This window comes from Aspergillus welwitschiae (assembly GCF_003344945.1).
Source record: "Aspergillus welwitschiae strain CBS 139.54b unplaced genomic scaffold BDQ94scaffold_8, whole genome shotgun sequence".
NCBI lineage: Eukaryota > Fungi > Ascomycota > Eurotiomycetes > Eurotiales > Aspergillaceae > Aspergillus > Aspergillus welwitschiae.
In genome coordinates, this window is record NW_020798702.1 from 401,582 (window position 1) to 428,034 (window position 26,453).

A 26,453-nucleotide genomic window follows, 5' to 3' on the forward strand; every position below is an offset into this window, starting at 1 on the left:
ATCTCGAGGTTAATCTGCTGGGTCCTATGGGTTGTTGAGATAATCAAAGTTGGTGGCTTCTCCGGGGGCCGGAGAATTGCGCTCTCTTGCGTGTTTCAGGTAGATACGTAAGTAGTTCTCTTGATGCGTGATCCAGTCCGAGGCCGAGGCTGGATGGGAGGAAGTGGGATGCCGGATAGATAGAAATGATAGTGGCTAAGTAGTTGAGGAATCCAGATGCCCCAAACCACCTTGCTGGAGCCCATCAGGCCCTATTCCTTTCGATCTATACTAATATGCTCCGCAGCACCGCGCGTTTGGCCACGAGTAGCTATAAAGCGACCGGGAAGCTGATCAGATTAGTGTCAATAGGACGTTGGAGACTGATTGATTCATAAGCGGCATGGAAAGTAAAAGCCGATCACCGGGTGTCCTACCATTGGACAGATATTTGGGTCGACTGGATCGACGACCACTAATCGATCGGGATCCACTTTAACTTTGTATGAAGATTAGTGATCTAAGCCGAGCGAGGAACGTTAGGACATGATACTAGTTGTTAGTTAGTTTAGTAGATGGTGCTGATGACACCAATGATCCGAATATTTGCCGTACATCTATCTGGGTAGGATTGCTTCTTCTTCCCCTCGTAGCTCGAAGGTGTTATGAAAAGGGTCGGTCTCCCTAGAACAACATCCATCAAGTGTCCGAGAAAACCCACGCAACATGTCGCTTCCCTCCCCTCCTCCCCTTGTGTTAATCACCGGCGCGACGGGGTTCATCGGCTCCCAAGTCGCCCTCGTATCCCTGCAGGCGGGATACCGAGTGCGACTAAGCATCCGCAGACCCGAGCAGGAAGCCGTTCTACGGGCCCGTTACCCGGATTTCAACAACCAAATCGAGACTATAATCATTCCTGATATCACGGTCCGAGATGCATTCAAACCTGCTCTTGACGGCGTGGATCACCTTATTCACCTGGCCTCACCAATGCCAGGTGCCGGTTCCGACCTGCAAACAGGGTATATCGATCCGGCTGTCAAAGGCACCGAATCCGTCCTCTTTTCCGCGCTAGAGTTCCCTCGGATCAAAAAAGTGATTATTGTATCATCAGTACTAGCTTTAACACCTCCTATGTCTCTTTGCGAGAAGGACGTGCTTGTCAGAGGTGAATATCTCGTCGCATCCTTACAGTGATCCAAAGAAATACTGATTAACAAATACTATAGACAACACGAATGAGGTCATCCCCATAGACCTAACCCCAGACTTGCTCGAAGGCCCCTTCGGGCATGGTTTCAAATATAGCATCTCAAAGATATCCGCCCATCAAGCCACACGGGACTTCCTGGCCAGTCAGAACCCGCACTTTACCCTTGTCACCTTCCACCCCAGTTTCGTCCTCGGCGAGAGTCTAATTCAAGAAGCACCCGAGAAGATGGATGGAATAAACGCGATGTTTTGGGATAGCCTACACTCTGGAAAGCCAACGATACCGAACGCGTGGGTGGATGTGCGGGACGTGGCGGAGGCACACTTGCGGGCGCTGCAGACGGATATTGTCTCTGGGACGGAATTCATATTGTCGGCACCGGCTGGATCATGGGAACGGGTAGGGGACCTGGTGAGACGGAAGTTCCCTTCTGTCAGATGTCAATTGAAGGGTCCGATCGAAGGAGGGTGGACGGTTGATACAACAGCTGCGGAGAGGATATTAGGTATGCAGTGGAGGGGACAGGATGAGATGGTCGAGGCAGTACTGGAGCAGCAGCTCAAGTTGAGGGAAGCTGCTGCCTCTCTGTAAAGGATTTGTAAATCATGCATGATAGCTGGTCAGATGTGGCACTTTTGTATTTCTGAGAACCGTTCGTGAAACCGTTGAAGTTCAAGACTTGTGATAGCACTAACTACTCTCCGAGGAAGGTTCTATCCCCCGGCAGATTGACAACTCGCCATGTGGGATCATGACCCACGGGGTGCGTTGCGTACTACCTAGAGTATTCCCACCTTAGATGTATATATCTAAGAAAGTGGGCTGATTCTCATCTTTCTGTCACAAATAGCGATAACACCACGCATTTCCTACTGCCAACAACTGGATGGATGGTGGATAAGTAAGGGAGAGGCTGATGAAAATCAATTCGCCACCATGCTTACTAATTCAGCACCGGTGGCTCAGTGGTAGAGCGTCGCACTCGTATTGGTGGTATGCGAAGGTCGTGGGTTCAATCCCCATCCGGTGCAGACATCCGTCTTATTTTGTTTTTGCTGAAACTTCTTGCTGGCTATGGACAAATAACTACACAAAAACAAGTCACAGCAGTTTCTGCTGGAATCTTAACAGACGGAGGCGGAACTAGTAGTGATGTATATACTAATGTCCTATACTAAGTTACTAACAGTATGATTTAGTATCTTTGGGTCGGTCTATTAAATAAACTTCTCATGTAGGGATAAGGATATAATCATCATGCGATAGTATGACAAAACTAGTAGTCATTCTGGGAGGCCGAACAACCCTTTAATACTACTGTATGGTTGCCTGAAAGAGAAAGGAAGGTGGGCTGTATCATTGTATCACGTACTAATGGAGTAATCAGATGACACCACACTCATACTTACCTCATACACTTCGCATTTTCTCACAAGAGCTGTGGCTAGAAACTTCATTCCGCTAAACTTCATCCATCTTCTTTGTGAGGTGCATGATTATCCAACAATCTCTGTAAAGCCGCTCGATAAGTTCGCGGTCTTCAAGCTCTGATTGTCTCTTGCCTCGCAAACAAACTCACTCTTCTGCACCGAACCATTCTATCATCTCCCCCATTGCCCAACACTCGTACAACCTGACCTCAGTTGTTGACCTACGGTGTCCCTCGAACAGATCTCAACTTGGGACTACATAATTGCTAGTGCCACAATTTGCTATTTATTATAATAGCGATGGCTTCTCCAAGTGGCGAAAGGTACCGCAAACACTCGCCGTTCTCATGACACTTTCCACTTTTGTGCCTGCTCCTTCTCTATTTAGTCCTTGGATAGCTAACATGCATGCTTTAAGACCCACGCCCCCTCTCCACCAGCTGGATTCTAGTCATATTCCAGAGAGTTATCACAAACAACGCATCTTAAACTATATCAATAATATCCATCCCGCTCACTGGCCTGAAATTGACATAACAACCCCTTCGTCTTCTCCTTCATTTCCATTAACGAATATGGATCTCCAAATGACTTCCCCAGTCGCCAGCAAAAAGAGGAACCTCACTTATGCGGATGGAGTTGCATACAGAGAAGCCCTCTTACGCCGTAATATTAGCCTCGAGCAGGAAATTCCTCCGTCATACGCGGAACGCAAACCAGACTACGAGTTACCCTCTACGTTGACAGCACCTACAGAAGTCAAATATTCTCTTGAACATGCAAACTTGAATAGGGATCGTGCTGTCGGTCTGGCTGCTTTCAGCTTATCTATGCCATTCTTTGTCACTGAATGGCTCATTCATATGTCGGAGTTGAACTATCACGCATCGATGCATTTCAAAACCGAGCCTCTTGAAACGCGACAGACAATGCTACGAACTCTCAGTATACCAGACCCGGACATCATCATTGGCTATAAGTGGAATTTGATACGTGGAAATTATAGACCTGCTTTCAACATCTTGCCAGACAGTCTCAAGTTCGCGTTCCCAATAGCCGAGGATGCAAATTTTGCTCTTCCCTTCTTTTCCATCGAGATGAGAATCGACGCAGAGCAAGGCCCTCGCCTGAACCTCCACATGGCCGCCTTAATGCTCAGAGCTCTGCGAAATCTCTACCAAAAGGCCTGCGGAAAAAACGACGAAGCCGACAAGTTCGACGGGAAGGTACGAGTACTTACGGCTACGATCAATCGCAGCGATGTGAACGTTTTCGGACACTGGACGAGCAGCCGCCCAGGAGATCCGAACGTTACTTACGAGCACTTTCTTATTAAAAAGTGGCACCTCTGTGGAATGGAAGACTTATATGCGGCACGACATGGTTTAGAGACGCTCTGCAAGTGGATGATGAACGAAAACCGCAAGTGGATTGTTTCTGGCTTACAAGAATTGGCCAAGACTTGATGTGATATTTCCATCGTTACGCTGAAAACTTAGATTAGTTTTGCTTCTCCATTTCTTGCTGTCTTTCTTTCTTTATTCTTCTTGCTTTCAAGATAGGACAATAAATATCAGCTAGTCATTCCTTACGAGATGGCCTTCCCAACTGTAGTGGTACGTGTAGCATATATAAAAAGTAGAAAGATCCGCACAAGATATTGGGATCTCCCATAACTACGATAGGAAATTAGCCAGCAACATCACAAATTTTGATGACTGGAGTTATGCCATAATAATATGTTGTTGACATCTTGATCGCTCTTTGAAAGGCTTTGATGCTTGCGACTGCTCCCCTTTCTTGTCGACCGGGACAAGCGATCAAAGATGCGTCTAGCTCTTCCTGTAAATGGATGTTTGTGACTATTACCCTTTTCTCGAATACTGCAGTGTGTAGCCGAGTCTCGAACTTCGGACTCACACGATAATTTGAAAGCAGATATATCGCTTCATTACTCCTGACGCTAACCCGGACGTAATATATCAGACGGAAGTCAGAGCTAGATGCGGAAAAGCAGATGACTCTGAACGACAACCCGCTGGTTCTATAAGCGATATTAATCCACTAATTGAAATCAACTACATATAGGCAAATTGGCTAATGAAAGCCATTGAAAGTTGGGACAATCAAGTAATTATAATGATGATAATACCAGAGTTGAGCACGCTGTCAAGGGATGATTAGTCTAGGTTCTGGCCAACATATACCTCGGCATCCATATAAGCATCATCCTGCCAGTCCAGAATAATTCTTGTAGCGGAAGGTCAACCCACCAAACTGAAGCTATAAAAAGCTACAGCAGTTGTGGTCTGAGAAATTCCGCAGTATACAATGGAATATTCCTTTATGGATGAATTTTGGGGGATCAAGTACTACTTACAGCTCAGGGAAATCCCGATACTACTCAGGGATTCCTATCTACATAGAGTGAAGCACACACCTCCCCTGTACTGGTAAACCAGGACGTGCCTACGTTTTCGAATCAATATTCTCTTAAACTGTTGTACCAGTCGTTAGAGATTTGTTAATTGTACCCAGTGAAGATATCCATCTAACAGCCAGATAAAAAAAATAAGGGAAGCTATCTGCATTCATGCTCATCTGAACCTTGGAGTTGCTCAATTCACTGAGCCTCGTGCAGAGATTTCACTCAGTGGCCCCGGTGACTGGGAGTAACACCTCGTGAATTATAGGAAGTAGGGGCTGCCCCGTATTGAATTTGTTTACCTGAGTTTTCATTTATATCAGCTCCCCCCCCCCTCCTCCAAATCTGTTTCTCACTTCTTCATCTCTCAACCTTCTTCTCCCCTAACATCCCATGACGCGCTTCCTTCTTCCAGCCTGGTAAACAGATCCTCGATAAGGTCGGATCACTCTAAATTTACTAGGCCTTCTCATCACCTCGATTTCTAAACCGTACCCATTTACCTTCTTTTCCATATCCTTCAACTCCTACCTCATCACCGTGTCGCCCCTCCTTACCTCCCAACCAATTTTTGTCGTATCTCGTCACAACCTTCATCCTGCTCAAGTGGCAGCTCTCGTCTTGATAGCTTCTCTTCTATCACTTTGTTAAGAGCATCATTCGAGGTAAAGTATAAAAATTTCCTTTACTTTCAGCGGTCGGCTTCAGGCAGTTTCAGTTGAGCTCTAAACTCTGTGCCACAATCTTTCTACTTTCTCTGGTTACTTTGAATTGCATTAGAATCAGAAGCTAACCGCATTCTAGGCAGTCATAATGTCTGAATGGGACGTGCCTGTCTCCAGTAACAGCTCTGACTTGGAAGCGGATGATGTGGGTACTTCCGACAACGTCTCGACTGCACAGTATGCAGTTGACTTCAATGAGGTCGAAGATACCGCAGATCAGAGGCCTATGCTGCAGCTAGCTGCTTTCAATGAGGTGTACGAACCGGGCGACGACGAGTTCAGCCAGTTCGTCTACCAGCGCGATGTGGTGAGTAGTAGTAGCACCCGAAATAACTAAATACCAAACTAACGATTGTCCAGGCACCTTCTGGCACTGCGGCAGCCAAGAAACAAGAAGACCCCCAGAAGCTCATTCTGGTTCAGCCGAAGGATTAGGACGCTGCGAAAGAGTTCAACGGCTGTCAATGGAAAAACGCTCATTTTCTTCTGCATGTGGTAGACTCGAATGGGCGCCATACCCCAAAGTATCTCCCGCATTCCTGGATCCACAAAGAGACAGGCGTCAACATGAGGTCCAAAATTTGTGGTGCGAATCTTGCTCGCAAGCTCGTCCTTGAGTTCGCCGTTCAGCGTGATTCGGAAATCGTCCACAAAGCTCTTCTTGAGTTCCACGCTCACGCTCATGTCACAAATTATCAGATGGATAACAGGTCTCGAAAGGAGTTCAGGAGAAACCGCCGCCAAGAACAGAATGAACGAAAAGACGACGTTCCTTTGCAGGACAGTTATATCGTTGTGCGGATCGTGACCAACGGTGGTATCGGTATCGGCCTTGACTTCGATGCTGGATTCCTTGACGCGGAAGACAGAGAACTGCTCTGGTATGCTAGACATCTAGCTTCCAATTTCAACAATAATACTTCCCCGAAGCGTGCCATCTTCCGCCTGAATGCGAGATATATCGAGTACGAGGTACAGAACGCCCGCACAAAGCGCAAAACTGAAGAGCAGGAACGTTTCTTTCGCCAGTTTAGTGATTTCTTTGAGGTGACCCAGCCAATTCTGGCCCCCTATAGGGACGTACGTGGAAACCCTATCACTCAGTGGGGACAACTCGTAAAACGACAGATCGTCGCAAGCGAAAGCAATGGTCTCGTGCCATTCCCCTCTCAAACTTCTTTCGCGACCCGTGAGGAGAACCAGATTATCATGGCGTATGGCTCATTTCTCGAATGGAAACGGGAGTCCGAACTTGCGGAGAATGTTTCGGATAAGCAACACAGTGTCTCGTTTTTGGTTGTTAAGCCCTCTACAGTCTTGGCTCTGGTGCGGCTCAATATACCAGAGAACCTCGGGATCGAACACTGGACGCCCCGTGAGAATACTGCCGTCCAAATCAAATTCCGCCCTCCGAACATGATGAGGGTCGGGGACGTCAAATGCATTGGAGTGATGATCCACAACATCTTCGGCTTGCCTTACGAAGATGGCGTGCTGTTCTTGATCCCTGGAGCCAACACATCATTCTATTCTTCATTTGCTGTAGACGTTGGACAGCGGCCTCGCTTTTATCCGGCCAAGTTGAAGATCTCTGTCCCTCAGTCGGGCGCACAGAGGCAACTCGATGGAATTAATCGCTTATGCACGTCGGATTCAGATTCTCATCTCGAAGCATTCTCTTATGTCTCTCTTAATAGAGAAGCTGGCGCCAGACGCCTGATAAATCCGTTTTCCAGCTTGGATCTGCCGTCTGAAATTGTGCAGGGTGCGATAGAGACAGTTCTGCAGTCAGGCATCGAATGGTCAGCAAGTCAGATCGCCTGCATAAGGTCGATCACGGCGCTTCCTAACGGTATTCTTTTAGTCCAAGGATATCCCGGCACTGGAAAAACCTTCGTTTTAGTTGCTATAACGTCAATTTTAAAGTCCCTGGGGATCCATGTCATATTTACGGCTCCAAGTCACTATGCTGCAGACGCCATTTGCGATTCTATGGATAAATGGGCAGAAATTACTGGTACAAATCTTTGTCCTCTCAGGGTCTACCGCCCCATCTCTGAATCGAGAGCGTTCAGAACGCATGGAAGACCCCGTACAACCAAGGACAGTGATGAGAATGCCGTGGAAGAAGATGCAGAGGAGTTTACCGCAAGCCACCAGGTTCAGACTGATGCAGAGGAGGACTTCACTCCTGTTTTCATTCCTCTGGAAAGCCAGATTCGCATGACGGAGACTCTTGATGTGATCAGGGAGGACAGCGATAAGAGATACTACGGCCTCCCAGCGAAGTCCTTGGAAGCACATGTTTTCCGGTTAGCATATACCGAAGGACGACAACTAATCGACACTTTCCCGTCCGATGACCAAGTGCTGAAGTCCAAAGGTGATTTATTCTCTTCAATTGAAGACGGTGATGTCGAACCTGAAGGCGAAGAAGCGGATATGCTCGAATACCTTCGGCATTACGCTGAGATGATCCAAACGCAGACATTTCGACAACTTGACGACGTTGTCAAGCGGAAGGCCCTTTTGGCTTTCAAAAAGGTATCTCGGCAGGTTATCAGAGAGGCTTCTGTTATCGTCTCCACGAACAACAATATGGGGGACCCAATCATTGCCTCAAACTTCGGCCAAAATGCAAATGGGATCTTTGTCATTCGGGACGAAGACACAAAAGAACTAGAGTCAAATGGTTGGATCCCAATTACCAAGCTAAAGGCGGGACCGAGCATCAAGGGCCTCATTACCAGTGGCGATGAGCGGCAACTACGGCCTATGGTCCTATCGTTGCAATCTAAAGAGCGGTATAACGAGTTCGCCCAGCAGCTCGCCGTTTCCTTTCCTGCGAGGTTAATAGCCATGCATCACCCTGTACAGAAATTGACTGAACAATTCCGATTTCGCCCTTGTTTTTCGAGATGGCTGAACCACCGGACTTACAACGGAGAGATGAAGGACCATCCCTCAACTACCGAGATCACCGTAAATGGCAATTTTTTGACCTCCATGAGACACGTTCTCGGCGTGGAAAATGCGAATATCGACTTAGGCAACGTCATTGTCAGTCTAGATGACGCTTCGTGTGAAGTTGAGGCTGGAACGCACAGTCGCTATAATGATGGCAATCGACTCTGGGTGTTAAAGCTCGTCCTGGAGAATTACCGAAACGGTGGGTACAATGGAAAAGATGTGACTATCGTCACACCTTACATGGCCCAAGTCGTTAGGTACCGTCAGACTCTCTTTGCACTATCGAAGCGGGGCGGTCTTTTGAAGACAGAGCTCCCGAAGATAGCTACCACCGACTCGATGCAAGGAAAGGAGTCAAAGGTAATCATCTACGACTGGGTTGTCACTTCCGCAAACACTTTCGCTGAGATGGGTTTCACGATCGACAACAACCGCGGCAACGTCGGAACGAGCCGGATGACGGAGGTGATGATAAACGTTCTGCCAGCGCGGGTGGGCTCTGACGCGAAGAGCATGCCTCAGGGCCCGCAGCGGAACCATTTGGGCGACAAGATAAATAATGATGTGCCCTACCCTTGCGCTTTCGCTCAATGGTACTCGAGTGAAAGGAGTATCATTAGCTGCACGTGTAAGTTCTAAATTCCCGGTTAGCTTTTGCCCCATATACTGATATACTGTAGGTCCGACAGAAGAGGAGCTCTTTCAGGGGGTCAGACCTGTGGAAGAGGAGGAAATCAACTATGCTCGGGAGACTGTTTCTGAGGAGACTGTTTCTGAGGAGACTGTTTCTGACAAGGCTACTCTGATGGAGACTGCGTGGAAGTCCCTGACTTCTTGGTGGAAATACCGAACACCAACTGGTACGTCGGAATCTGCCGGTTGTAGTACAGATGTCAAGGAAGCATCGTCTGAGAATGCTGGGGCCGTGTATGTTTCGCCATCAGTTCATGAGATCAGGGACGAATCTCCAGGTGCGGAAGATTGGGGTCATGAAGCGTCCAATGAACCATCATCCGTTCATGAGATCAGTGTTGGAAATCCAGATGCGGAACCTTTGGTGCATGAGATCAGACTCGAGTCCTCAGATGCGGAAGATTGGGGTCATGAAGAGTCCGGGCACGCATCTTCGGTTACTGAAGCGGATGGAGAAGAGACGATTGAACCTCAGGAGACCGTTGAAACCGAGAGTCGGTGGTGACCGAGGTAGAGAGAACTGGCTTAATCTAGCGATGCTTTCTGTCGGACTGAAATGGCGGTTAAGGCTTAAAGGCGGATCTAGGTAGTGGGACAAGGTTGTTGCAAAATGGCTGCGGGTCGGCCTAGTGACTTCCATCATCACCTACATTACTGAGTCTACCTTTTGACATTCCTAGTAATAGCTAATGCAATAATTACCTCGACTGGGTTTACTGTGTAGCAAAAAGTAGTTGAAACGGGCCACAAGTAGATAGTCGATAATTCAACGCACATAACACAGATAATTTACCTTTAGGAACAACATCCGTCCAAGTTGTAGAGCAAATGTGCTCGGCTTCTCATGATGCGCTTGGTAAATGCTAGGTCTAGAATCATTGTTTGTGACGTGTCATTGTGGGTAGGTATTGAGTGAGCCTTTATCCGATCGTATGTCCACGTTCATGATACGTAACCCTACAAGCAGCTGATAGCCGCTAAGCAATACAGGACGACGCGGGCAACGCAAGACTCCGTGCAATACCGAGCCGGTCAGAAGTAGTCTTAGGGAACGAGCAGCTAATTCCTTTCGATAAGTTGAGATGCTGCCGGAGACAGGAAATCTATTTCTCAACTTCTCAACTAAGAGAGGATGGCAATACTTGTATAGGGGCGGCAATACAAGAAAAAGGGCAAGCAGGTAAGAGATGTTACAACTAGCATTGTGGACCAAGATACGTAACTCACTCATTGGATCGACTGGTCGATGAGGGCAGCGATGGAACCACCACAGAACCCAAGAGTACAACCTCAGATGCCGGGGGAAAAGAGGAAGGAGGTGTGGGACCTATCGAAGCAGCGAAGTTTCGTAACAGATCAGACCGAACAGATCGGTTGAGGTGACATACTCGAGGGAGCATTGCTCGTAAGAGGGAAGAACAATCTATCATGACGTTAGTCAACAGCTTATCATCGTCAAACAAATGGCTAGAACAATTATCAAACCAGTTGGTGGGGAATTTCATGGTACAACATCAAAACTCTTCAAACAGGAATCGTGACGACTGGCACGAACTTCTTTCATGCACTCTCATAACGTTTAATAGCAGCCGCCAGGCCTCTACAGATACTTCGACGCATGGGCTGATGTATGGCATGCAATCATTGACAAGAGGCTACCTGGTCCATTTGACCTAACCAGGCCACGACACCTTCAGCGGAGCTGTAGCCCATCATGCGTTACATAACACATATGCGGTTTGGAAGCCAGATTAGGACAGATAAACAGAGATAATCAGTGTGCCCAATCGTTCAAGTGCCTTCGGAGAGATAGGATCTTGGACCCATAAGCTTGACATTTGAGCTGATAGTAGATAGTAGTCTCCATCTCCTTATTTTTGTTACTCATCTAACGTTTTGTCGATCTGGGGACGAAGTTCCCTTCCATAAAGGACGAAAAGTCTCGTCTAGTATCCGTATAAGTGAAGCTATGTGTATCAACCACGAGAGTTCCAAGCACTTTTCGATTGAGAGACTAGCAAAGCATGATACGTATACCCAGATATAGGATGTTATAGCTATATCAAAGTATCAGGTGACTAAGTGGCTTACCACGAGCTCATAACTATATCGCGGCTGCTTGCGATATTGATATTGGAAGAGAAAGACGGGTCGTTAGACAAACCGGGCGGATTTGCAAGCGAGCTCTAGTTCATTATGAAGCCAAGTCAGAAATTGACTCGATGGTATTTTCAACAGCAACATCCGATAAAATTGGGGAAAACGGGCGATATTGTTGATTCAAGGCTTCAGTGTAAGTGTCTTTCCCAGAAAACAACTGGTTTTGTTCTGCAAGATAACATGTCTAATTAAACGATGACCGGAATTCCCAAGTAAAAATAATTTCGCCGTCTTACTGATCAGATGACGGATGTGAGGGTAGCACAGAGAGACCACACTAACTAGGATGTAGAAGGTTCTTCTTAAAGTAATTACTGTTTGTCAACTTCATTTACTTTCATCACGAGAAGTCACATTCTGATCTTGTGGAGATGGGTCCTGAACTAAACTAGAACTTGAAGTAAACCAACTACACCGTACAGAGACACACGTGTGGTAGACAGGCAGATAAATTCCAAACGCCCAATTTTGTCCTGACTGAAAATCAGAATAACAACTATACACAATGTGCAATCAATCAAAAGACAGTGTTCCTGCAGACAGAAGTCGGGTCGATTATTATCCTTCAGGTAAATAAATGCCACCACGCATATTCGAGACCTTTCCACTTCGTGGTATTCGGGCATATTAGTGTCATATTGGTTGCATATGATGCTGGAAGTGTCATGTCATGTCATTTCGTGATCATTAAAGAGTGTAAGTAGTGTAGTGAGATGATGAAAGGAAGGTAAATGAGTAAGTACTGTAGCGACTGGCACATTGGTTGGTGGACCAAACCAATGTATAACCGAAGACGCGCCACTCATGTAATCTGGAGGCACCTGATAACAGGGGTGGCTTGTTTATGCTCCGTCCTCTTCGCTAATGCGAATGGCGCCCTCGTTACCCAGGCCGTGGGACCAGAAGCCGTCGACGTTGAGGGTACTGATGTAATAGTTAGTTTGATGCTAAGTTTCCAGACCAATGAGTGCATTGGTACATACATTCCAGGAGCGCCGTCATGCGCAATGAGCAGCCAGTATCCAAGGATACCCTGAGAGAAGATATCGTAGATGGCAAAGAGGATGGTCTCGACATCAACGTTGATTTTCAGAGCCAAAGCTCCAGCAGCGAGGGCCCTATCCCATGTTAGTACATTGTTCAAAAGATCCTCTGGGGCCAAAGGAACATACACTGGATACAAGAGCTTGACAAACAACATGACGCCCGACAATGTTCCGAAGAACCGCTTGGTCTGGACATCCTTGTTGCTGGCTGCCCGGCTTCCATGGACACTGATATGGTAGACTGTTGTAAGATATCCGATTGCGCTAATAGTGAACCAGACCCATCTGCGCGAGGAATGGCCGGCATAGGTGCCCAGAATGCCCGAGCCCAGCATGATAAAGTCGGCCGCAATGGCGATGAGCAGGTGGGCGCCAGGCAGACCGGAGAGCAGCGACAAGCTGATGAGACCCAAAGGCTCCGTCAAGAACCAAAGGACATAGCGGAGCCAGAGAATTTGACGGTAGTATTCCTGCGTGGTGTTGGGGACATGCTTGTTGTGCTCCTTGATGATGTCGAGCTTCCAGTCCATGCCTTGTCCTGTCGCCAGAGCGAGGTAGATGATAAAGGAGATGGTGCTGGCGAGAGCAACGAGAACGTGGAACACGCGTTTAGTCTAGTCAGAGTATAGTTAGTTACCGTTCCCAAGATTCACAGTGGTAGCTGCTGAGAACTTACGATAGGGACCCGAGCACCTAGAACGTAGAACACGAGAGAGGAGATACCCATGAGCACAGTAACCACCCTGTGTAACTCGACATTAGCTATACTCGTCACATTTCCGTATTCCCGTCAGCAACAGTCTTACCATAGTGTCCGTTTCCCGGTGTCATGGAGCACCTGGAAGATGGGATCACTGCCGGGAACGACAGTGGGAATGGGCGCCACCGACGAGGTGGGCGATGGCTCAGGCCAAGGGAGAGTTGGAGTCGCCTTGATGAAGGACTCGATCATGTTGCTTGATTTCGACAGAACTATCGACACTGAAGATGGTGTAGAGACAGTCCGACGCAAAAGGATATTGCGGGGAAAATCAGCGTATATGAGGGGGATCGACTGGGTATTTAACGGGAACCGGGAGAGCCGAGATGCAGGCTGGCCATGATCCAGTGAATCAAAGAGGAGCATCGACTGGGAATCACCGTTCCCCAGCGACCAGCGTCATGCTGACCTCGATGTTGTCGTCATTGAGCTTGGAGAGCAGCGGAGAACCAATCACGGCGGATGCGACCGCGGGCTTGAGGGGGAACCGTGTAACCGGGAGGGAATCGGTGCCGTGGCCATGTTTGTCTGGAACTTGAAAAGCTGGCTGGTCAGAAGTTGTTGCATGATACGAATGCGTCGCCTTTTTGGTGAAGATGGGAAGGTTGGAGCTCCACCGAGACGTTGCGCTCCCCGCGGAATGACGCCATCCCCAGATCGGTCATGACTCAGCTACAAGGCACCGGTTTCATCCACCTGCTTTGCAGTCGATTCAGTGATAATGATGTGTCTAGATTACTGGAATATAACCCAACTATTATTCAATAATAGTAGAATACTATTGTTATTACAAATTAGGCAACTAACAACTGAAAGAAAGAAGGTTGGAAAAAGAGGACTACTACTCCACTACGTAGCTACTCATGTATATTCCCTAGTTAAACATGGTTATTCCTTGATCCCTAAGAAACTTCACCCAATCTTCCATCAGGCAACCTGGACTTACGTGTCTAGACTACCCAGTACTCTATACTGACTGGTCCCAATTTACACCCTCAAATAGATGCGATCCCGTGATATGCATAATGTCCAGCAAAGTAGATCTTAGCGCGTATCATGCCTTCCTACTCCAATCCCACAGCTTTCACACGATCCCCGTTACTGCCACATCCTCTTCCCAACATCACTTTTTCCTCCGATAAATTCCCTTTACAATTAGCACGGCTTCCTGAAAGCTTTCAGATCACTGCTACCATCTGATATGCCCTTTCGATTGTCCGGTTCATCAACACCCATACACATCTTTCAATTTGAACATGGATTGTTATGACCACATGGAGGAGCGATGATATTTATTCCAATACTGCTGGTACTCGTGCCCCGGTATTGCATCACGCATGTTCTTCTTCACAAACTAATCGTTATGTCTGACGCAGCTTACCCATACCTTGCTTCATCTAAATACCACATCTCCGGAAGGGTAAAAAACAAAATGTCTACATCAAAACTCCATCAAAAGTCTCCCAAGGCCACTTCGTCCTGATCGCACCGTCTAGAGGGAAAGGTTTCGCCGTGACTCCTGGTTTGATAATCCGGAAGTCCACGCCCAACGTACGGAATTTCCCTTGCAAGTCCAGTAGACGGCGATCGATGACGGGGTCTGTTTCCATCATTCGATAGTTGGACCAATGACCGCTAACACACTTCATACACCCCTGTCCCGGTGCTTGCTCTCTAACAGCATACTCAAGATATAGCGCCTTGAGCGAAGGGACGGCCTCGAAATAGTGTATCTCCAGGGTTTCGAGTTCCCTGCACAAGGCCAACGAGGATTGGATCAAGCAATCGTGAATAAAGAGATATTGCAGAGAGCAAGGAAGCAGCTCCCGAAGAGATTTCTCGGGATCGTAGGAACCGCTCCCGAGAAACGGCAACAAGCTACTCCACCGCATATGGATGGTCTGGAGATTACGAAACTCAGTCAGGCTCCCGAAGAAGATAGGGCTTGGGATTTCGGCATCCTGCCAGGTCCGGTCGCTCAGGAAAATTAGGTTCAGGTAACGCAACGACGATTGAGATCGTCGCAAGGGCTGGTATAGGCGCGAGTGATTCAGGTATTGGTGAGTATGATTCGCCATCCCATCACCCACTTCAAGGGTGAATGACTGCAGGTTTGGACACCTTTCCAGCAGGCAGGGGAGATTAGGCAGGTCATCATCATTTGCCATAAGATCCAGATGGGTCAGTGGAAGAACCAAACTTTTAGGCATGTGGAATCGGGATCGATCACACACATTATGCACATAAAGCTTTCGCAGTGACGGAATCCGGAGATAAGGAAGCAGCCGGTTCATGGGAACTGCGCCTACGGAAGTCCGATATTCCCAGAAATCTGGGCCATCCCTCAACGAAATGTGCTTTAGGTACGTGAGAATGCCCAGCTTCGGGTTACTAGCCCATTGAATGACACGTTCAAAGTGGACAGAGTTTTTGAGTAGGGGTTCTCCTTCGTCAACAATGTGGTCCCACTCTTCGGGTAATTGGATGGCGAACGTCTCGAGGTTCTTGACTTGTACCATGAGCAAGGCTAGCCAGGCATCTTCGTATCGGTATTTCCGATACCAGTCCTGTCGCTCGGATCTGTGTCTAAGATCTCGGCGCCATGCATGGAACTTGCGACGATGTTTGCGCTTAGCATCGCCATAGGGCAGCATGAAAGGGAGGTATTTTTCTTCAGCCACCGGCTTTAGCGGAGGCCGATTCTGCCATTTCCCCTCACAATCACTAGGATAAAGCTGCAAAAAGTGGATCAAGGGAGCAAGGGTTGGATTCTCAAGCAGAGCCAAGGTGAACCGACGCACAGGAAGATCCTTGCTATAGCGCTTGTGACCATATCCGAAACCACAGTAATGGTTCAAGGGAAGCACAACATGGTGGTATAGATGGGGGATGAATAGGGAGTACCAGGACTTGCAAACCAGCACTAGTTGCGCATAATCATGTTTCTTTAGGAAGGGAACAATTTGGAGAATTAGCTCCACGGGGAGGTGGTCGAGTTTCATTTCTGATATAGGAGGAGGTCGTTGATACAAGGCTGATAAGTGTGTAGGCTGGGAAGATTATTTAACCACCGCGAGTGGCGCTAGTCAAGGCTTTATCACCAAGAAAAGAAAACCCTACATACAGATAGACTAACTCTACAGCAGACAGACTAGCGTCACTTAGCCGATATTACATTTTCGCTAGACAAAGACCGGCTGATACTTAGTGTGCCAGAATGGTCATCGCATGGCGCCATCCAGGCAATGAGGCAAGCAGATGGCATCGTGGATGCGCCAAGTGGATGTCTCATATATTCACTACCTCAATGACAGGTCATATATGATGCTAGTGTTGCTATGTGATAAGGACTAGCTCTAGCACAACAATAGTATGGAGTTTTTGACAGTTGGATCATCTCAATGCATGGCCAGTGTTATGATTAATCTCGGTTGGCCCAATATATAATCTAAAGGGTCTTGATCCGGCATCGCTCGCCACGCACTTTAATCTTTTCTCCACGCTTCAACCTGTTCCGTTCCGCCAAGCAGACAGACAGTCGCTTCATCGATTTTCGCAGGGATCCTACCATGTATTACAGATGCCGCTAATGCTGGCGTGCCAAGGAACCTAACCCAGATCTATGCTATTTGTTACTATTATAATATACATGCAGCACTAGCTTGTACGATTCAAATGCTAACAAGGAACTGACCACTCAGCTCGATGCATCCAACTCTTGCACCACCTCCTCGCAGCGCCCACACACCGTCTCTTCCGCCGCCTCTGTCTCGGGCACCACATAACGCCAGCAGCGCGGACACTTGCTCGCCTGCGGGGTATACACATGTACCGTTCCTCTGCCGCCACTCGGCAGCTCGTACTCCTCACTGTACTGCCACTCCGCATTGCGGATGTCCTCCGGGATCGGCTCCTCGTGCGCCCCGAGGCTGACCGACGAGACAACAAACACATCAGGCAGCTCGGACTGGAGGCGCGCGAAGACCGATTCGCTCGTCGCGCCGTTGGGAAGAACGATGTGGACGAACGATTGCAGGGAAGAGCCCATCTGCTTCTGGCCACGGGCCTTTTCTTGAATCGCCTTGACCACGGAGTTGACGGCCACAATATCCTGATAGTCCGCTTCCAGAGCCTGGTTCTGCCATTCAGAGGCGGGCGCGGAAACAATCCGTTTCAGCGGATGCTCGCAGTGGGTCTTGATGGCCTCGGGCGTATGCTCCCAGGTCTCCTCGACCAACAACGGAGTGATGGGAGCCAGCACCTCTTGAAGGTGGTGGTAGATGTGGAACAAGGTCGTCTGGGCAGCCCTTCTGCTGGTGCTGTTCTCAGCGTAGGTGTAAAGACGGTCCTTGATAGCTTCCATGTAGAATGCAGAAAACTCAAGGTTAGCCCAGCGGTTAATGGCATTCACAGCCTTGTAAAACTCAAAGTTCTCGCAGGCCTTCTGGCAGGCCAACACGGTGTCAGACAGATGTTTCAGAGCGATGCGATCCACTTGCTGCAGCTGATCATAAGGAAGACGATCCTCCAGACGGAAGTCAGACAAAGCACCAAGCAGCAGCTTGAATGTCACACGGTACTTGTGCAAACTGGTGTTGACCGTCTGAAGGACTTGCTTGCCAATCACGACATCCCGCGTGTAGTCGCTGCTTGCAACCCACATTCGCAGAGCATCCGGGCCAAGCGCGTCGTAGACCGGTGCCTGGTTCTCGGCTTGCTTTTTCCCCTTGCCTTTTCTCGGCTTGAGAGGTGGCAAGAGTGTGCCATCCATGATTGACTCTGGCTGGATCACATTGCCGATCGACTTGCTCATCTTGCGTCCCTCCTCATCCAGGGTAAAGCCATGGGTGACGAGGTTCTTGAAGGGCGCGCGAGGGGATGCGGTGTGTCCGGACGCGAGCTGGTGGGCAATGAAGGTGAGGAGACCGGACTGGAACCATCCTCTGTGTTGGTCGGTGCCCTCCAGGTAGACATCGGCGGGATATCCGCCGTCACGGTAAGGAAGGTCGATCTCGGTCCAGCTGGTGCCGCTGTCGAACCACACGTCCATGGTATCGGTTCCGCGTCTGTAGCCAGGGCCAGAGGCGTCTCGCAGAGCTGGTGGGATCCACGCCTCGTCGTTGGCGTCGTCTGTCCACCATGCGTCAATGCCACGCTCTTCGATGACATTCATGATGTGAGATACACTGTCCTTGGTAAGCAAAGCATCGCCTGTACCGCGGTGGTAAAGCGCCGGGATAGGGACACCCCAGGCGCGTTGACGCGAGATACACCATTCGCTGCGGTTCTTGACGAAGTTTTCCAGTCGCTGTCTTCCGGCAGTAGGTACGAAGTTGACATCCTCGAGAGCTGTCATGGCGCTGCCACGGATGTCGGCTACGTCGGCGAACCATTGCTCTGTGGCGCGGATGATGATGGGAAGCTTGGACCGCCAGTCGTAGGGATACTTGTGCTCGTACCGGTGCTTTGTGATCAGCAGGCCCTGGGATTCGACGTATTCGAGAACCGCGGCGTTTCCATCACTCAGGACGCTCTTTCCACTGAGCCTTGTCGGGTCGCTGGGCATGGCCTTATCGGTGAACTTGCCGTTGTCGTCCACGGGGGCGAAAGCGGGGATACCTCGGGATAAGCAAGCTTCATAGTCCTCCATACCGTGGCCTGGGGCGCAATGAACGAGACCTGATCCGGAGTCGGCGGTGACGAAGTCCGCAGCAATGATGGGTTGCGGCTCCGCATCGGGTCCCTTGAACAGAGGTCGGTACGTAGTCTGATCAGCAAGCTTCGAGCCAGGAATAGCCGGCACGATGACCGACAAATCCTCCTTCAGAATACCCTCGAGGTATTCCAGCCGAGATTGCGCGATGAGGAGATAGCCCTGTGTATCCGATTCGACAATCGTGTAATCCAAAGACGGATGAACCGAGATAGCCGCGTTTGCCGGGAGTGTCCAGGGAGTCGTAGTCCAAATAACAGCGCTGATTTCCTTATCCTTGAGCAAAGGGTCCTGTGCCAGATGCTCCGGGATGCTAGCAAGAGGGTATTTCACCAAAGCAGCCGTTGAAACATGATCTTCCTTGTATTCCAGCTCGGCCTCCGCCAGCGCCGTTCCAGTAGACGGCGACCAGTAAACCGGCTTGAATCTCCGATAGATCAATCCCTTATCGACCATTTCCCGAAAAACACCAAGTTGTCTCTTCTCGAACGCCTTATCCATAGTCTTCCAATGGTTCTCCCAGTCCGCCATGACCGCGAAGCTCCGGAATCCCTTCATCTGCGCCTTGACCGTCCGATCAGCCAATTTGCGCGCAGCCTTGCGTACCAGCGCTGCGCTAACGGGTCCATTGTGTTCCTGCCCCTGTAGTTCCTTTTGCGCTTCTAGAGCCTTCAGCTCTATCGGCAAGCCGTGACAGTCCCATCCCGGTACGTATCGAATCCGCTTTCCCAGACCGAGCTGCACACGGCAAATGATGTCTTTTAGTACTTTGTTGAGGGCATGGCCGATGTGAAGGTCACCGTTTGCGTATGGTGGTCCATCGTGCAGGACGAACGGCTGGCTGGCTGGTCTTTCACGCTGTTGCCAGGCGTAGAGGTCGTCGGTGCATCGCTGCAAGTATTTTGTCCGATCGGCCGGCGTCACGCGTGCAGGGAACGTCGATTTCGGGAGCTTGAGCGTCGACGACCAGGACCGAGCGAGCGTCCGTGGCAGGTCCGGCATACTACCGCTGTATCATATCCCACTGTTTGAGGTTGGGGGAATTGGGCGAGAGGGTGGCAGGTGACTGGTTGGGGAGCGGAGATTCAAATAATGTCCACCCATCTCCGATGCGCCGTAAAATGCGTGTATTGGTATTACGGTAAGTTACGCACACTACCAATCACAGATGGTATGATGCATGAGGAACGGTTATTCGATACCACAGCCAAAATTAGATACACATATAGTAAACCCGAAAAGCGACTTCATAAGCAACGTTGCCTTGAAATTAGTACAATATTTCTATCAATGTATGCAATATTCGTGATACTGATGCTTGCCAGAAGACACACAGCCCGAAACTCCGCTCCGCCCTTCCGAGAAATGGGAAAACCAAGGTCAATAAATAGTCAAGCAGCTCACTGCGCCATTCTTCATCACCTCGAACAACAGACCAGGGAATCCGAAGAGCTCCGTATTGCCTAGTCCGCCGTCATGCCCCTCGTGGCCCGTCCTCTGCCCTTTGCCGGTGCTCTCTTCCCATCCGCCGAGAAATTCGACGCTGCTCTCTGGGCTGTCGCCCCACCCTCGGTTCAAAACCATGGGCCGTTGTAGAGCCCGCTCCTCCGCAGGGCTTGCATAAGATCCTTTCCAGGTTGACCTGAGACGCTCCGAAACCTCTTCATAACGAGTCTCGGAAGTAACAAAATCATCAGGCGAACTGAAAACAATCCTCCAACGGCTTCGGCGGTGGCGATTGAAAGGATATGAACCCGGCACATTTCCATGTAAAATAATTTTGGTCACGACCAACTGCGAATGAGGCGGCGGTGGAGTGGGGTCTCTCTGGTCAGATTCTGGAAAGGCGGGGCCAGGCGTAGTTGGATAGGAGATGAACGCATCAAAGCCATGGTGGAAGTAGTTGAAAAAGCATTCTGACGGTAGTGACGAAGGATCCGCTGCGTTTGGTTGGAAGAGCTCGTCATCAGAGTCATCGGACACACTGTTGTTTGAAGATTGATCGATGTCAGTAACATCTATTCTGCCTGGAGAAGAACCCATGTGAAGAGCGTCCTCGCCACCGCTACGGCCGGCGGCTCGATGAATAGCTATTCTCCGATCATGTTTACGGTAGATGGCATCAGGCGGCCCAAACTCCGCAACTAGATCCTGAGGAGTGGTTTCTGACAGCGCGATGACTGCAGATGGACTCGATCTTCGCACTACTTCAATCTTGCCGCCACCCAGTATGAGAAACTCCTCAATCTCGTCTGGAACAGATTCTCTGCTCTTACTTGCCAATGCCGGCGAGCGCGGAAATTGCGGCTGCTGTGTGAATAGTTTGTTTCGAGATTCGGGCCAAGATGAGCCCTGAAAAATGGCCATAGACGTTGCTGGCAAGGCTGCTGAGGAGGAAAGCAATGCTACAAAGTCACACTGATCGGACCATGCCGAGTTCTGCAGTGGGAAGGAGAATGCGACTCCAGGGTACGATAGCACGTAGGTGCCATACGGCGACTGAGGGCTATCCGGAGGTATATACTCTCCAGGATAGGAGGGCCCGAAGAGACGGTTGTAGACATGGCGAAAGTTGGGGCCTTGCTGTGTCACCGACTGCTCCCCCGGTTTCACACCTTTCAGTACTTCCTGGTTCTTATAAACAAGTGCAATCTTGGAGAAGTCCAAGACCTCGATCAAGCGAAGCCGCTGGTCGGGTCCATCAAAACGTAGACGAAGACCGCTCGATGGAAGTTGCAAGGTTACTGGCTTGTTCAAGGGCTCTGCAGAGGAGTATGCAATATCAATAGCGGGGTATATCTGGGGATGGGCCTTGACGCGGCTTAAGACATTATGAAGGGAGGCTCCGAGAGCTATGCGACACCGATTAGCCATGTCCAAAACTAAGTGTAATGACTCAACATGCTTATGAATCCCAGCCCTTTCCCAGGGTAGATCTGAGCCTGCGGTGAAGGTCTGGAGGAACTCATGATGGATTACGGCCGATTCTCATACTGAGGCGGCCGACTGAGAGGGCGGTGGGTATTAGCAGTCGGTAGTATATATATGTCAAGAGTACTGGATGCTGGATGGGCAAAGCACCATCCCGTAGTTTATTTTTACAAATGAGCAGCACTCAAAGCTGAAGACAAACTGATGCTTCGGAACACTGAACACTGTCTGGGAAGAGTTGCGATAGTCAGGAGGAGAGAAGCCGTGGGGGGAAGGCGATGAACGCATAGGACCGATCATGTGAGAGGGGGGAATGACGGGGGCCGGCACGTGGGCGGTGTGGTGGGTTTGTTTACGTTTTCCGTTTTGAGAATCCCGCATCAACATCGGTAAATACTCCAAACCTCGACCTCCTTATCCGACATCCCACACATTCGCCGCCACCTTATCGCCTTATGTTGCCCATTTAATTTGAGATTGCGCAGCATTGACACTCACTGCACTTAACCGGCACGGGATTTGTTACTCTCACTCTATAGTCCACTATGGCCGGCCCACAACGGCCTGCCTCTGGGCTGCCAACAAGACGTACGACGACAACGACTACACGCCCGTCGACACGCCCATCGACACGACGAGCGGGGTCGGTGGTGCCCTCTTCGACCAGAGCCAATTCTCCGGCAGTTACTGCGAAAGCGCCCCCTAGTAGCTCGCGCGTGGTGAAATCGCCGACCGAATCATCCACCACCAGTCTTATTGCGAAGCGAAAAGAAAGAGACTTTGAACGTGAAATCAACGAAGACACCAGTATTCACGTTGTGGTAAGATGTCGCGGCCGCAACGACAGGGAAATCCAGGAGAAGAGCGGAGTCGTCGTATCAACTCCCGAGGGAGTAAAAGGCAAATGCGTTGAATTATCTATGGGCCCAAATGCCTTGGCCAACAAGGCCTACACATTTGACAAGGTTTTCTCAGCAGCCGCCGATCAGGTCACTGTGTATGAAGACGTTGTATTACCCATTGTTAACGAAATGCTTGCTGGATACAATTGCACAATCTTCGCCTATGGACAGACAGGAACCGGAAAGACCTACACAATGTCAGGCGACATGACGGATACCCTGGGCATACTCTCAGACAATGCTGGTATCATCCCGCGTGTGCTCTACTCATTATTCCACAAGCTTCAGGAAACAGAGAGCACTGTGAAGTGTTCCTTCATCGAGTTATACAATGAAGAGCTTCGCGATCTGCTCTCCTCTGAGGAAAACCCAAAACTCAAGATCTATGAGAACGAGTCAAAAAAGGGCCATGGAAGCACACTTGTACAGGGTATGGAGGAGACATTCATCGACTCTGCGTCGGCTGGAATAAAGCTGCTCCAGGAGGGCAGTCACAAGCGGCAAGTGGCGGCAACCAAATGTAACGACCTGAGTTCCCGGAGTCACACTGTTTTCACTATCACCGTCCTTACGAAACGAACGACAGAGTCGGGCGAGGAGTATATCAGCCCCGGAAAGCTGAACTTGGTCGACTTGGCTGGTAGTGAGAATATCCAGCGTAGCGGTGCTGAAAACAAGCGTGCGACCGAAGCTGGTCTAATAAACAAGAGTTTGCTCACTTTGGGTCGTGTGATCAACGCCTTGGTCGACAAGAGCGCCCATATCCCATACCGGGAATCCAAGCTTACCCGCCTGCTGCAAGACTCTCTCGGAGGCCGAACAAAGACATGCATCATTGCTACGGTCTCACCATCGCGCAGTAACCTGGAGGAAACGATTTCCACTTTGGATTATGCGTTCAGGGCGAAGAATATCCGCAACAAGCCGCAGATCAACTCAACAATGCCGAAGAAGACGCTCATTCGTGAATTCACAGCAGAGATTGAAAAACTGAAAGGAGAGCTTATCGCTACGCGACACCGAAATGGTGTGTACATGAGCGTTGATTCCTGGGAAGAGATGCACATGGAAAGCGAATCACGAAGGATCGTCAATGAGGAACAGCGTGCAAAGATCGAGTCCATGGAATCGAGCTTGCGACACAAGGTTCAGGAACTTTTCACACTCACAAGCAATTTCAATGATCTGAAGAAGGACAATGAAGAAACACGTGCTGCTCTTGCTAATACGAACGACGTACTTGAGCAGACCGAAATTGTTCTCAAGGATACTAAGGCTCAGCTTGAGGAAGAGGAAATGCTGCGGAAAGCGCATGAGGACACAGAAGCGAAACTTCGTGATATTGGCGCAGGTCTTTTGTCTACTTTGGATACGACAGTGGAAGACATCAGTGGCCTGCATGCCAAGATACAGCGCAAGACTGACCTCGATGCCACCAACAAGCGGGCCTGGCAGGTGTCTACCGCGGAGGTATCCAATGTTACTACAGTGATTGATTCCAAGGTGGAGGCGTTCCAGGAGCAACATTCCGAGCTTGTGGAAGCTATGTCTGAGAAGATCAACGAATTTGTCACACGTGAACTCGGCAACATTGAATCGAACCAATCGCAATTACTTCATTCGGCAGGCCTATTTGAAAAGGCGGAACGTGAGGCGAATTCTCAGACCTCGGGCGCCCATGATGAGATAAACGAAGTCCTCGAAGAGATCAAGGACCTACGTGAGGAAGTCAAGCGTAAGGTTGGCGAAGGGTTGAATGGTCTCTCAGCTGCAGCCGCTCGCATATCAAAAGAGGTTATTGGCGAGTTCTCCGAGTTTCACGCTCAACTTCATTCGTCCTACAGTGCTCTTGGCAAGGATTTGAAGACTGTGTTTGAGGATATGGTCACGCATCTCAATGGACAAAAAGCAGAGATCAACAAGTTGCGATTGGAGCTCCAGGAGGCTAACACCAAGGCGGTAGAGGCCAACCGCAAGGCATCTTCCCACTTGGCACAGACCCTTGAGGAAGAGAGTGCCAATGCTGAAGCCGAGCGTGACCTTCTGATGTCGCAAATGAAGGCATTGATTGACGAGTCCCGCCAGAGGCAGTATGGCCGCTTGAAGGGTAGGGTGGAGACCATGCGCACAGAACTTACATCTTCTGGCGACTTCCTGGAGCATGCCACTGCTCAGTATGACCGCCACGTTGACGAATGGGTGTTCAAGTCGGAACAGTTTGCAAAGGATGTCACTGCATCGAAAGACGACATCAGGTCAAGGATGCAAAGTGACTGGGAAGTAAGTTTCGCTCTCTGGATACTTGTGCCCACGTATACTAAAAAATTTAGGTCTTCGATCAACGCAATGCTTCTATCCAAAAAGCAACCGAGTCTGTTCACGAAGAAACGGTCCGTATTGTTGATGCTCAGGTGAACAACATGAGTAAACAAATGGAAGCACTGGACGATTTCGTCGCCAAGGCTCGCTCCCAGAATGGCCTTTACCGTGACGCCCACATTGCCAGCCTGCAGAACATGGCATCCAATGTCCACCAGTCATATGATTCTGTGAACACGCAATTCATGGAGCTTGGTGGCCGTCTGAGCGAGCTACAAGAGGGCGCGATCCAGCAACAACTCAACCTGCAAGAGTCGACGATGCCACTGTCGGATGAAGTCCGGAAGCCGTTGACCGATCTTCGGGAGAACATCAGGAACCGAGCCTTCGAGGATTATGTCTCCACTGGCGTGACTCCCAGGAAACGCGCCTACGACTATCCGTCTGACCTACCCCGGACAGAAGGCCATGATTGCTTGAAAACCCGGATGAGAACGTCGAGACAGTTCACAGCACTGCCATTCAGCGGCGAAGATCAGCTCCCCACCCTTGACAGCTCTCCTGGAACACCCCCATCCAAAGGGTTCGTTTTTAACGACACCTCGGACGAGGTAGGATCTTTACCACCCAAAACCGCGGTTACTCCTTCCAACACGGGCCTTAGGGAAGTCGATGCAAACGTCGTAAAACCGCGCGCATCTAGCGCTGGAGACCGCAAGTCCTCTACTGCCGGCGCGGAAACCCCTCGGACTACTATGGACCCCACACCGGAAACCGAGGACACCGACCAACCGCCTGCGAAAAGGCGCTGCTCCAATCTCACCTCGACTGATACCAAGCTCTCGCAGAAGAAGCTGACGAGGAAGATGGCTGGGATGATGGAGGGTCCGGAAAACGTTCCTCCTCCTTCCAGCGCTAGAAGGCTTAGAAACCAGCCCTTCAATTAGTGTCACGTGCTTGACTACTTTTTCGTTTTGCATTGTGCATGGATACTGCTATGTCTCGCTTGGTTGTGGCAGGCGTTATGGGATACCCGATACCCTGGGATTTGGCCGATTTGAGGAACGACAGGTTGTTTGACATTGTATTTTGGCTGGCGGGTTGGAGACGGACACTGGCTGGGTGCTTGCTTTTCAAATGCAGGATGGTAATTTTCTGAAACTTTGCAGTATGGTGTTTGGGAGTTT

At 49.6% G+C, this 26,453-nt stretch overlaps 8 protein-coding genes and 1 non-coding gene across 9 annotated transcripts; 6 read left to right on the forward strand and 3 right to left on the reverse strand.

Moving 5' to 3' along the window:
* Window positions 1–705: 705 nt before the first annotated feature.
* Window positions 706–1,783, forward strand: BDQ94DRAFT_168139 (dihydroflavonal-4-reductase; the record flags this gene model as incomplete). The annotated part of the gene is made up of 2 exons (XM_026770979.1): window positions 706–1,147; window positions 1,209–1,783. 2 exons carry the CDS (start codon window positions 706–708, stop codon window positions 1,781–1,783), a joined length of 1,017 nt encoding a protein of 338 aa, XP_026628836.1.
* A 360-nt stretch (window positions 1,784–2,143) lies between these two features.
* BDQ94DRAFT_t88 lies at window positions 2,144–2,223 on the forward strand. Its single transcript has one exon. It is a non-coding gene; the product is annotated as a tRNA-Thr (tRNA).
* A 365-nt stretch (window positions 2,224–2,588) lies between these two features.
* On the forward strand, window positions 2,589–4,212 carry BDQ94DRAFT_125773 (uncharacterized protein). The gene is made up of 2 exons (XM_026763859.1): window positions 2,589–2,945; window positions 3,041–4,212. The coding sequence occupies exons 1-2, from the start codon at window positions 2,923–2,925 to the stop codon at window positions 4,086–4,088; spliced, it is 1,071 nt and encodes a 356-aa protein (XP_026628837.1). The 5' UTR covers window positions 2,589–2,922; the 3' UTR covers window positions 4,089–4,212.
* A 1,648-nt stretch (window positions 4,213–5,860) lies between these two features.
* BDQ94DRAFT_168141 (uncharacterized protein) lies at window positions 5,861–6,207 on the forward strand (the record flags this gene model as incomplete). Its single annotated transcript, XM_026770980.1, has 2 exons — window positions 5,861–6,079; window positions 6,133–6,207. The coding sequence occupies 2 exons, from the start codon at window positions 5,861–5,863 to the stop codon at window positions 6,205–6,207; spliced, it is 294 nt and encodes a 97-aa protein (XP_026628838.1).
* Window positions 6,208–6,339: 132 nt separating this feature from the next.
* BDQ94DRAFT_168142 (P-loop containing nucleoside triphosphate hydrolase protein) lies at window positions 6,340–9,940 on the forward strand (the record flags this gene model as incomplete). Its single annotated transcript, XM_026770981.1, has 2 exons — window positions 6,340–9,370; window positions 9,423–9,940. The coding sequence occupies 2 exons, from the start codon at window positions 6,340–6,342 to the stop codon at window positions 9,938–9,940; spliced, it is 3,549 nt and encodes a 1,182-aa protein (XP_026628839.1).
* Window positions 9,941–11,921: 1,981 nt separating this feature from the next.
* BDQ94DRAFT_139303 (opsin family protein) lies at window positions 11,922–13,659 on the reverse strand. The gene is made up of 5 exons (XM_026765401.1): window positions 13,448–13,659; window positions 13,318–13,384; window positions 12,768–13,255; window positions 12,579–12,713; window positions 11,922–12,519 (listed from the first exon to the last, which is right to left on the reverse strand). Exons 1-5 carry the CDS (start codon window positions 13,591–13,593, stop codon window positions 12,438–12,440), a joined length of 918 nt encoding a protein of 305 aa, XP_026628840.1. The 5' UTR covers window positions 13,594–13,659; the 3' UTR covers window positions 11,922–12,437.
* Window positions 13,660–14,497: 838 nt separating this feature from the next.
* On the reverse strand, window positions 14,498–16,611 carry BDQ94DRAFT_185825 (F-box protein). The gene has a single exon (XM_026774984.1). The coding sequence runs from the start codon at window positions 16,401–16,403 to the stop codon at window positions 14,838–14,840; it is 1,566 nt and encodes a 521-aa protein (XP_026628841.1). The 5' UTR covers window positions 16,404–16,611; the 3' UTR covers window positions 14,498–14,837.
* Window positions 16,612–17,098: 487 nt separating this feature from the next.
* On the reverse strand, window positions 17,099–22,083 carry BDQ94DRAFT_158003 (isoleucyl-tRNA synthetase; the record flags this gene model as incomplete). Its single annotated transcript, XM_026768853.1, has 5 exons — window positions 17,099–19,417; window positions 19,448–20,123; window positions 20,373–20,377; window positions 20,519–21,966; window positions 22,011–22,083. The coding sequence occupies 5 exons, from the start codon at window positions 22,081–22,083 to the stop codon at window positions 17,099–17,101; spliced, it is 4,521 nt and encodes a 1,506-aa protein (XP_026628842.1).
* Window positions 22,084–22,448: 365 nt separating this feature from the next.
* BDQ94DRAFT_125804 (putative kinesin family protein (BimC)) lies at window positions 22,449–26,442 on the forward strand. Its single transcript, XM_026763860.1, has 2 exons — window positions 22,449–25,227; window positions 25,278–26,442. Exons 1-2 carry the CDS (start codon window positions 22,591–22,593, stop codon window positions 26,211–26,213), a joined length of 3,573 nt encoding a protein of 1,190 aa, XP_026628843.1. The 5' UTR covers window positions 22,449–22,590; the 3' UTR covers window positions 26,214–26,442.
* Window positions 26,443–26,453: the final 11 nt, after the last annotated feature.